Below are 12168 nucleotides of genomic sequence, written 5' to 3'. Positions count from 1 at the left end.
GTCAAAAATGATCAATTTTCGTAATTTTCACCCTAGCTTCACAACTTGTCCTATAGGTGTTCCAGTAGGAAGAAAGCTTTTAATTTTTTTTCTCAAGAAAATACTACAAACAATGCAGAATGCCAACACTTTAAAGGCAATTACTTCAAAATGTACCATTATTTGTAGCTATCATTAATATGCCTTTTTTTTTTTTTTTTATATATATTGTATAGATCTGCCAAGTGGTCCCCATACTTATCGCTTAGAAGATCTTGCCTATACTAGAAGTGGAGACAAAGGCAACTCTGCAAACATAGGTATTTTGCTTTATCTTTCTTTCTAAAGTGATGTAAGACTTTCAAATAAGAGTTAGGCATCAAGTGATCTTAATTTTGGGGAAATCTCTTACAGAACTTGATTATTTTATTGCCTCGGTACTCAAAGAAAATGTAATCCATATAAAACAAGGATCTTAATGATGAAATATCTGTAGGTCTATGTTCAGTAACTGTTTGAAATCTGGGGTATTAAATAATATCTTTATCATACTTCAAAGCTTCGTTTAGGGTTGCAAAGATCAAGCATCCCAAAGTTAGGAGATGCCTTTTTTTTTAAGGTTTCCTTTACATGTTAGTTGCTGCTACTTCCTGTATCTGTTATGTAATGTAATCTCTTGGTTGTCTGAACATGTGTAATATCTCTACATGTGAAGTTTATAACATGTATATGGCTAAAACATCAATAGTGTTAGGAAATAGCAAAGTTGTTCTTGCATGTAAGAGAATGTTTAATTAAGTTAATCCAAATGGTGTATTTCAGTATGAAGTCTTTACATTTGATTGTGGTGCTTCTTGCATTATTTAATAATTCCTTCTATTCCTTACTTCTGCATGCAACAATTGGCTCTCTTACTTGTTGGAAGATGAGAGCGTGTGGTGTTCAAAGCTCAGTATGAATTAAAAGGTGCGTTTGGGATTTGATTTGCTATCAGCTGTCACGCTAAAAACTGATAGTTTGTTCATTTATATTTAAGGAATACAGTTCTCTTGTCCTTGTTTTTGAAACCTTTTTTGGTTGAAGAATAAATGATTTTTTTGTTTTTGTTTTTTGTTCAATTTGTAGTTGACCATTATTGCAGTATATCATCTGCAAATCATAAACGATGCATACATTGCTAATAGACTTGCCCAGAAACAAAGAAACTAATCCTTTATTAAAGAACAACAGCAAACTTGACCTATGAGATGAAATTAACTTTGAAGTTCTCAGATAAAAAGATCTGTGACGCAAATCTGCTTTCATGACCATGCTGTGGAACCTTGGCTTCAACATACAGTTATCTGAAGCTTATCAAAGCATACTTACAGCAATAAAAACTTAATTATAATTTCTTGCACTTAATCATTAGTGGGGCAAGAACCAAAGCTTCAGTCACCAAGCTCACAGCTGATCAGATTATGCCTTGTTACGGTTAATTGCAATTACTTTTCGAAATCACACAAGCCATTTAGGGGAAGAGAGCTGCATGTGGGTTGTTCATTGGTATCTTGTTGGTTTTTCTTCAGGTGTTTTCCAGTGGCTGGGACCACTTGCATCCAGAAAAATAATGGTTACTATCATGTAGTCTTGGAGCCTTCTTCCATATCATGCTCCTCACAATCTCTCTGCTGACAGAGGGAAAGCTGTTGTGCTACTTTATTCAGGAGCTCATTAAAGAGGATCCATATATACAGTTTCAATTGAGAGGATGACTTCAAGTCAGTTTTGAAAGGATAATTTCAATTTGGTTTCAATAGCTCATATTCTAACTCATGCTAATCATACCTAACAGGTGTCATAGCACGGCATCCCCTCTACTATCCATACCTAAAGAAAACTTTAACTGCTCAAGCCCTGGAGAACTACTTCCAGCACCTTTTAGAGCGAGAAAAACCCGAAGAAGAACTAGTAACAAGGTGAGTAGCTAGCTGTGCAGTTCAGTTGTAAAATAAATACATGATGGTATCAGAAATTATTTTAAAGGATATTAACTTAAGTTTTGCAAACCTGTGTATATTTAACATTTAAGTGTCTTCCTTTGCATTTTTTTTAAATAACCACCTGAGGGGTAGTCATGGGAAAAGAAAATGAATGTATGAATTCAGTTCCCTCCTAAAGTTGGACAAAGGGAGTAAAACAGTTCATTTCACATTTCGCATCCTAATCTTCTGCCAGTAGACAGCATACGTAACATTTTTGTTTTCATGCTACTGTGGGATGATGCTCAGATCTTTTCTGGGGACTGGCAAGTAAAACATACTTATGTTCTTGTAGAATGAGGTAATAGTGCTTATCCATATATGTCCAGTAAAAGTCAACAGGTTTTAACTTTGGTGTCTCATTAAAAACAAACAAGAACTTTGTTCTAATAAACTCTCCAGTCTTCTAAAACCTGTTTTGATATAGAGTCAATTACTCTGCAACAATAGACATTCTGCCAAAATCATGTATTTCTGTAGGTGCTGGGAAACTATTAAGTGTCTTTTTGCTTGTTCAGAGAGCTTGAGTCAGAAGGGTGCATTTCAAAGTTCAGAGTGTGGTGCTATTTTAATTCTTGATTTTGTTAGTTGTGCTGTTCTTTCTCTTGATAAGCAGATCAATGCACTTGATGCACTTGCCCACTGTTTCATAAGTGCTAAGAAATCTATGGATCTAGTGAATTCTAATATCAAGAAAGAATTGAATTTCCTCTGAAACAGAGTGGAGATAGGAGAAAAAAAGTTAGGCCTCCTAATTATACATACAGAAATTGATACATTATGGTTCCTTAATGCTGTTTATGTTCATACATAGAAGTTGAAATTTGCTGTGTCTGTGTAAAGCCAATTGATTTTGATTAATTAATTAATTAACCTGTTCCTGGTTTTGGCTTCCTTTAATGATGTGATAATGGAGTTCTGTGAGTGAATTGAAAAACTGCTGGGGTGCTGAGGGGGGGAATAGATCCTTATGTGAAAATGTTTAGAACTATGATTATGCTCACGTGCTTCAGACTCTGTAGTTGCTTTTGAGTTATTTATTTTTAGTTTTTACTGTCATAAAAAGGCCTATCCTATTCTTTCATTTTTCTTCATTTCAAGTGTGAGTGTCTTAAAAATATGTATTATTTTTGATATTAAAAACATACCAGCCGCAGTTCTGCCTCAGTACAGACCAGACATTGTCAGCCAGTTACCTTTCATTCTTTTTCCTTAAGGCTATTTAAATAGATATACCAAACCAGAGTAAAAGAGGAGATTATTTTTGATAGAGATCACTGAAAGCTTGGAAGTTTCCAAGTTTTCAGGTAACAAGGTAACAAAACATAATCATTCAGGGATAAAGACAAGTCTATGCAATTGCCTTCCCCCTCACCCCATGGAGAGTAACTGTTGTACCTCTCAGCAGTTAATCAGAGTTTTTCTGGTGCATAGCAGTGACGTGCAAGCTCAGCATGGAAAGTTAGACTAATCTAAGTGAAGCTAAGGAACAGAGTTGAATGCAGACAGAAATTGGCTCTAAATTCAGAAAAGGATGACAGTCTTGAATTCTGCGTATGTACATACAAGTCTTCTGACAGGTACTGCCTTTAAAAATAACATCAATGCTACAGTAAGGTGCAGGGTAGCCACAAGATCATGTGAAAGACATTTTTTTTTTAATGCATGTGAAAGACTTTTTCTTTAGGCATTTTGCCCAATCTCTTTCTAAGACTAGGTTATGTGTGGTGTTGCATATACGAGTCTTCAGAAATGGAGAGGTGGTCATTCTAAAGAAGTACTAGAGAGTGACTATGATTGGAGAAGGGAAAGTTCCTCAATAGATAAAACTTGACTAGCTTATTTTATAGCATTTTCCATACTGATAACTTGCTCATCTCTTATCAGCACTGGAATTATACACAGCTTTCATCATCAATTCTGCAGTTACATATTTCCATTATATAGGGTTGTATCTCTATTAAAACTTCTCACAGATACACTTCTTTTTGAGGATTTTTGAAGAAACGGAATAAGAAACTTTTCATTTCTGGTCTCAGGTCAGTTATTTAAGAAAGATTGTCCATTTATCATGGCAGAACTTGCTGCTTTTGTCTTCTCTCTCTGAAGTATGGTTATCTTCTCTGTCTTTTGAGAACATTCTAGTGCTCAGAAAAACAATATGACAGCTGATTGCTTTCTATGGGATATTTTTACTAGGAGCTGAGAAACAAAATACTTCTCTGTGGATACAGATGCTTTTAAATAGATTTTTGTATATGTATTTATTATGCGGGGAAAAAAACACCTCATGTAGCTCTCTACAGTATATTTCATCTGCAAGCATCTTTTTTAGTCTATGTATTCAGCTTCTGCTTCTTTCATACAGGAGGAATGATGTCTTTTTATCAATACAAATGCAATAAACAATTTTTATAACATTATAATTTCTGTGTATTTTCACAGGAAATTCACGGGGAAACATAACTTCTTTGAATTAGTATGGACAGCACTTTAGGGGAAGTAGTTAAGCAGTCCCCCCTGTTGAGAATAAGTGTAGGAGTTTAGCTACAACGGTGAATTTTCATTATTTTATTGGTTTCTGTCACAGTCTTATTCTTCGAAAAGTTTGTTTTCTGTGCTCTTAAGAAGCAGCTCTTAAACATTATGCAATCGTGCAATTCAATCAAAAGCTTTCCTTTTAGATCTCACTCAGTTTAACTTAAATTGTTTAATGATGTTGGGTAAATGCATGGCAGTATGATTGGTGTATTGTTGCTGCTTAAGACTATTATGATGGTTGTTTCTTTGTAGGTTTTTCAGGGTAAAACTTTTCAGTCTATTGTTTTGGTAGACCTCTAGTTTTCATAGCATATTGTCATTTGTAATTTGCATAGGGTTTTTTAACCAAAAAATTTGCAAGGTTATCTGATCCTTGCTGTGTGATTGATTATGTTATTAAATTTAATCAGTTCCATAGATGACTTATTGTTGAAATTGCTTTATTTTTCATCCGCCTGTTTGGTAGAGCACTGTTGGATTAATAATTAAAAAATAATTTTTAAAAATAAAATAAAATCCTGCTTTCCCAGTGAATATGCCTTTTACGCATGATAATGTTGCCTGGCAACCAGATTTAAAGGAAGGTCAACAGAATGAGAGCAGCAAATTTCTTGCTAATAACAGCTAATAATGTTAATAATAAATAAGAATGAAAGAGTAGAAAGAACAATGACAAATCACTTCCTGGGAGTTGTGTGCAGATATACTGATTGGTGCTTGCAAGAGCATAATGAGAATGAAGTGTTTGCCAGGCTGTTCAACAGAATCATAGGTTGACCACATTTGCTTCCATGAAAGGTTTAGGGCATCTCCCCAGGACACAAGGGCATGCTGAGTAGTGAGTATCAGCAACAGCAATAATTTTCACAGCTCTAAAAAAGGGATTGGAGAAAAACCTCAGAATGACAGAATCTGCTGTACAATAGAGCTTCAAGAAATTACATCTCTTTTGGAGCACAGATTTTGAAGAATCTTTTGCAAACAGATGATTATCAGATAGATGACTAAAGAAATGTGGGCAGCGTTGGAGGAAATATGATTTAAACTGTGGCAGTCAAACGTTCAGAGACACAGTAAGAGTCAGATAAGGTCTTTTTTCAGTCACTCATCTTGCTGATGTTCTGATGAAATCTTTTACTAAGGGAGAAAAAGGGAAAACCATCAAGTCCTTAGATAAATAAAATATTGCAGGAAGGCAAAAACCAAGAAGCACTGGAAGAGTACAAGGAAGTAGACAAAACACTGAAAAACTATGAAGGGACAGGAAAATAGAAATATGATATAGACCTATTTATGGAATTTGAAATAGCTTTGTTAGGAAACCACAAAGCCATTTGACAAACTTCTACAAAAGTTTCTGAATTGGAACTGCACTAGCCAAAAGCAAGGATGGAAAAACGCTTACAGTGGCGGTGGAACAGAAAAATGGGTCAGTTACACTAAAATAAAATAATTTTATCTTAACAAAGCACATGGCTCCAGCAGAGTGTTGAAGTGTAGCTTTACTTGTTGTTTGTTATAAAATTCTCTGTTGTTAGTTGTACAAGTTTGAGTTAGTGACTCATAGTTATTTCTCAGTAATGGAGAGCATGACTTCCAAATCAGCTGGCAGTCATTGTCAGCAAAACTGAGTTCTGGGAACTACGTGATTGTATTTTTCAGCATTGGAAGTAGGAAATATTAAAAATACTTCCTTCTGTCCATTTTTGTTAATTCACACTGACTGGATTTGAACCTCTTGCCTATGGAACTTTCTATATGGAGAAGAAAGAGGGAAGGAGCAGGAAACTACCTTCCTAGAAATCATTGAGTTTTGAAGTTGAATAATAAGAGACTGATTGCTTTATGATCCTCTTTTAAAACTGTCAGATACAGTTGATTTGGGGTAAGGGTGAGGAACAAGAAGTCAGGGAAAGCCATGGTTAACCATCAGTTAACTTTTAGACTTGATTCATCAGTGAGGATGCTACCATGAGCATCCAAACTTTTGCATGTTGTCTTTTTTTTGTTTTTGTTTTTGTTTTTTGTTTTTGGGGGTGTTTTTTTTGTTGGTGGTGGTGGTGGTGGTTTTTTGTTTGTTTGTTTTTCTTGTTTTTTTTCCTCCAAAATCTCCTGGAGAGAAAGAAAAGAAAAAAGTAAACTTTATTTTACAGGTACGAGTTGCCAGGAGTCCATGGATTAAATTTTGTTCTGAAGAATTCCCTTGGTGGTGGTGGCATAGCATCCCTGAGAAGTGACCCACAGGCATGTATTGATTTAATGCAGTTTTATCTTCTGTGACTAGGTATCACACAGTCTCTTCCAGCTTTATGAGCTGGAACTGTAAGCTTTTGTTTTTGACTCTGTAGTTCCTATTCATTTCCTATTAGTGTACATTATCTACATCATTGTTTTAAGGTTTGAAAACAGCATAGTGAAGTAGAGAGTTGATGTAGAATATCTGGTGAAAAAGGTACGTACAAGATAACTGATCTGAAGATTCTCTTAATAGTTTGTCCTTACCTGTGGTTTTAGATGGACCAAGTAAATTAGCTTTTCAAAAGGCTGTTTTGGAGAATACAAATTTACTGCACAATTCTGATGGTGTTTCCTAGTACACAGAAACCATCAGCTATGCACTGACTCCTCTAGCTTAAACCATAATTAATATAGTTAAATTATTATTAATATAAATCTGAAAGAGATACAGATATATAGATACGTATCTGAAATAGATACATAGATCTTTTGTGTTGACCATATTATGCGGATTATTATGCAAATTATTTTTTTGCAGGTGTACATTTTGATTATTAAATATTTGAGACATCTAAACCTGATGATGAGATCTCTTAACATGGCAGTCCTATAGCTACAGTAAAGCATAGTTCTGCCACTACAGGCTGAGAAATGCTCAAGTGTACAAATAGGATAGTCAATAGGTTTGTTCACAAAGTGAGATGATGCTAGGTATGAATTGGACAGCAGAGCTGAATAATAATCAATAAATTGATTTTAGCAGTAGGTAACAAATTGAAAGAACTATTCAGTCTTAAGGATTAAATGCTTGAAGACTCAACTGTGTAGTATTTCTTACTTATTTGCCTCACTTGTGAATTAATGTAATAAAATGAAAAGGTAAACGTAGCATATGGAAAAAAGTGTAATTTGAGTGAATATATAATCCAAGTCTCGATGAAGAACTCACCCAAAATCTGTATAAAGGTATATAGAGGTAAATACACATTAAACATACAAAACATTCTGAGTTCTTACACTGATGAAAGGACTCTTACACTGATAGGAAAAAAAATAAATCCCATATGAAACAGTTTTGATTTACGAAGGTTATATATTTAGATAGAATGGTGATGTGTTGCTTATCTTTTTTTTTTTTTCTTACAGGGCAAAGCACTCGGGCAGATGCTGCTGGATTTCCAGATTAAAAATGTTCCTGATTTAAAATCACTGATAGAATAACAGGTGTTTGATACATATATATTTTTTTTTAACACTGAGCAGTATAAAAATACTATAAGCAAGAACTGGCTTCTTAAGTCAGACTTATAAAAGTCACAGAGGATAAAGTAGTGACAATTCTCTCTGAGGCTTAGCTTAAATGGCACAGATTAGCAACTGTTTTGAGTAATAGCAGACTAATAGCTTTGTCTGTGACTGATAACATTTCCTGTCTAGATAATACATTGGATGAAGAGTTAATTTATTTCCTGTAAAATAGAATTAAACAAATTGCAACATTTAATTATGAGACAAGATAATCTTTGTTCCAAGATGAAAAAAATTGCCTCCTGTTCCGTTCATCTCTTTTCCTTCTCTAAATCTTTATTTAAAAACTAAATGGACTGATATAGTTGAACTCCTGTCAACTGTATTTGACCTGCACATAAAGCGAAGTTAGGTAAGCTGATGTGCGTCGCTAAGAAGTTAGCGCTGGAGAACAGCTTTCCCTATAGAATCACAGAACCACTAAGGTTGGAAAAGACCTCCAAGATCACCTGGTCCAACTGTCCCCCTACCACTGATGTTACCCACTAAACCATGTCCCTAAGCACAAGGGCAGTATAGGGCAGTAAAGAAATGTAATGGTAACAATTACATATTGACTGATAGTAAATACTGACCTTTGCTGGTGATTCACTGAACTGCCAGCACTTTGTCCCATTAATGACAGATTTCTTTACTATTCCCAACATCTCAGTGATGAATCCATCAGTTGAAAAGCACTAACCAGTAACAAATTGTGATCCTTGGTAAGGGAATCAATTGGAAAATGCAGACAGGAGAACGGTGTGAGCTACGCTATCTGCTCGCTCTCTCTTGTGATGAGGTAGTTCTAGCAGGGAGAAGGGGGGACCAGGCAGTGCAGGTGTGCCTTGTTTTCTTTCAGGCCTGCTAAGTCTTTATTTTGTGTACCAGAGCCCTGTCTGGATTAAGTCTATTTGGCTGTCATTTGCATTGCATTTCCCACAGAATGGTCTGCAAGCCTTCTACAGAAAGGTTTGTCTCCTGCTGTGAAGGAGTCCTGTGCTGAATGAAGTGCACTCTTGTTTCTGTTCTGACTGCCGGTTACCACCATTTCCTTTTTTGCATCCAACCTTCTCCATAGCAGCAAAATATTACTACCATGCTCAAACTAGGGTACTCCTAGACCATTTCACTTAAATAAGCAAGCAGAAACTCTGAGATCCTCGTCATGCTGCTTATGGCAATATCTGGATGCAACTTCTCTCCTAATAGCTGTCTGTATTTCCTCCACAAAAGCCATATGAATATTACTCCGTATGTTCAGATGTATTTTATTCAGAAGTTAATCTTTCCCTTTATTTTGGGGAGACTGTATTACTTGTTTAGTGCTGACAAAATGAGGTGTTATTATTAATATCGTGGAAAAAATATGAAGATAAGTATTTTGTAAACTTCACCAAAACGCTTCAGTTTTAGTAAATCTCAGTCTGTGCTATTATTATTCATTTCCTTGCTTTTTGATTTTAATGAGGACTGCACAAGGAATTGTTCCCACCTTTTTCTGTGGTCTTGTTCATTTGACTTGAAGGTATAAGTGAAAGCATTATCCATCTAAACATGTTACTCTGTTAGCCAGTTGAAAGTTCTACCTGTGTAATCATCACGGTTCAGTCTATTTGTCACGAAAAATGAGTCAGTACTTCATTGCAGAAAAATATCCAACTTTATAATTTTAAAGGGAAAAGGGTGTGCTGTTTTTATCATGTTTACATTCATTGTTCATACAGAAAACTTGTTAATAATTTGGAAGCCTGTTAGTTTAGCAAAACATAAAAATGTATTGAGAGGAAACTGAAAAAAAAAAAAAAGTGATAAACCTCAATAGCAAACCTACAAGGATAAAAAAGGCTACAGTAAATATACATGTATGTAGTTTACTGTATATGCTGCTTAAGTGACTCTGTAAATGTGTATGCAACTATTTTAGAATTAAAGTATACATTTATAAGTATTAATTTGTTCAAGTCATTTAAGTTGTTTCTTCTTCTGGAAGACAGTGGTACTTAGTTCAGAGGTTCTTAATGTTCTGTTTGGGGGTTCTTTCACTTATTTGCAGTTTCATGCTTTGCCTTGTTGGTTCCCTTCTTCCTTCAGAGTTTATCTCTTGTGTCCCTGGTCTTTGTTAAATACAAAAACTGAAAAGAGCAATACGATGTTGTAGAGGGTTGGTCATTTACAGCTCTACAATAGAGTCTGTAATTTGTTTAAAAGAACTGTACGGTGTTCAAGTGGATTGGATATGGGAATACAAAGGGGTTTTTTATCTGTGGAATTGCCCTTTTGGATGCTGTGAAACCATCCTTCACAAACATGTTTTCTGTCCATTATTTCTTTCAGTGCACCAGCTTAAATGGAGTGGCATTTCCTTTCAGATACTTTTCTTGCAAAACATATCCTCCAGAAATCCCTATCCAAAGTTTTTATCCCCCTTAGTATGTTCTGAATTCACGATCCTGTACTTGTTCCAGCAATCCCAGCTGACCTGAAAGCTTGTTAAAGCTGCATTTGCTTGTTAATCTACAGTAGAAACTGAGCAATTGAAAACAAAGTTTGATTAAAACAAATTGTACTGGAAGGTGAGCATGCATGCAGCCAGCATTGGCTTAACTTCAATCAGTTAACAAATGCATTTCACTTGCTTGTTAAACCGGGGCTGTTCCTCTTATAGGCAAGTACTCACCTTCCCTTCCAATTGCCTTTCTTTCCTGCTTTTTCCCTGTTGTGTTAGCTGTGAGGGCAGGATGGAAATAATAATGACTAAAATTCTAAAAACAAGGATCCTTCTAATGGCTTTCAGTGTAATGGAAGCTGGCTCACACCTCTTACCTGGGAATTTGTTGTGCTGCGGCTCAAATGCAATACAAAACAAAGGCTGCATTTTCTTTTTCACCTCTGAAAGCTTCATTACTGTATCTTACCTAAATCTCAAGAATAAATCATGGGGTCTATCATGAACTTACTCTATAGCAGCTAGCAGTCCAAACAAGTACTTTGTTTCCTGTGTTATATTTAATACTTCAAATGATTTTGCCAGCTTTCAGGCAATTTAATCTGTCTAATGAAGGTATAAAAGTTACAGCACAAAAGCAATCCAAGAGGATGGGAAAGAAGTCAGCCATTGGAGTCCCAGTTTGAGGCAAAAAAGTATATTTTCAATTTAGCCATCTCCAGTGAAACAACTCTTACATTATTATTATTTTTTTTACCTTTGAACAGAGGAAAAAAATAATGGCAAGTATACATTTAAATTTTGTTTTGCATGGTGGCAGTTTGAGAGGGGTGTTGCAACCCTTGGAATTTGACTACAGAAAATGGCATGTAGGTTTTCCTTTCAATATTCTGAATGGTTTAATTCAGCAATGAGTTCATTATTGTATTAAGCATAATTCAGAAATGAGTTTGTACTAAGTGTTTTGCATAGTCAGACAGTTTCAGGGTAGTGATGAAGCATTATTGGGATGGCGTTTGCTTGCTGCCACTGTGTGTGTTTAGCTGGAGGAGTGAAGCTCTTTCACAGATCTTTCGGCTGTGTAGTGCTCATTGCAGGTGGGGTTCTGAACCTGTAGGTAAGTGGTTTGGGGGGCAGGGAGAGACAAAGCTCATTAGTGCTTTGGGTATGAGGAAACTATCACTGAAGAAATGTCACACGGATCACCTTATTTCTTTGAAACCCTCCCTTGGAGTAAAACTTCAAGTCTCCTCCTCATTGTGATTCCTCTTCTTCGGTTTCATCCTGGCTTCCTCTCCGGATTTACTTGAAATGGGCCCTGGTGATTTTGGGGATTAAAGCTCACTAATGTTAAGAAAGCAAACAAAGGATGCCTCCAAGTAAAAGATCCAGTTAGGAAATAGCGGTTTCTGTCAGGGAGTTAGCTGAATTCCTCTCCCTTCTGTTGTGTAGGTCATGTTTTTAATCTCTTATTTTTCTCCAAAACTTTAAAAATGTACTCAAATGCAAAGAAAAAACTCTGTGTCTGTTTTTATTGACTTGTGGGCATGAGCAAAAGCCTCAGACCTTCCAAATATGTTTTAAAATCCAGACATTTAAAGATCTTAAGTAGTTGCATGGCTGGTGGCTAATCCACAGGGTTCCTACCACCAC

General features: G+C 35.7%; 1 protein-coding gene across 2 annotated transcripts in view; it reads left to right on the top strand.

The window, feature by feature from the left end:
- The window catches only part of LOC309877876 (uncharacterized protein), a 57624-nt gene extending 47607 nt beyond the window's left edge, over nucleotides 1-10017 (top strand). For both annotated transcript variants that reach the window (XM_082759702.1, XM_082759701.1), the window contains exons 17-20: nucleotides 216-299; nucleotides 1814-1937; nucleotides 6695-6785; nucleotides 7926-10017. In XM_082759702.1, the coding sequence (XP_082615828.1) occupies nucleotides 216-299; nucleotides 1814-1937; nucleotides 6695-6785; nucleotides 7926-8000 (374 nt within the window). In that variant the 3' untranslated portion in view covers nucleotides 8001-10017. The remainder of the gene's footprint in view (nucleotides 1-215; nucleotides 300-1813; nucleotides 1938-6694; nucleotides 6786-7925) is intronic.
- The last annotated feature ends 2151 nt before the right edge of the window (nucleotides 10018-12168 follow it).

Source organism: Aythya marila (genome assembly GCF_965140915.1).
Source record: "Aythya marila genome assembly, chromosome: 4".
Classification (NCBI taxonomy): Eukaryota; Metazoa; Chordata; class Aves; order Anseriformes; family Anatidae; genus Aythya; species Aythya marila.
This window is presented reverse-complemented; position numbering and strand designations above follow the sequence as displayed.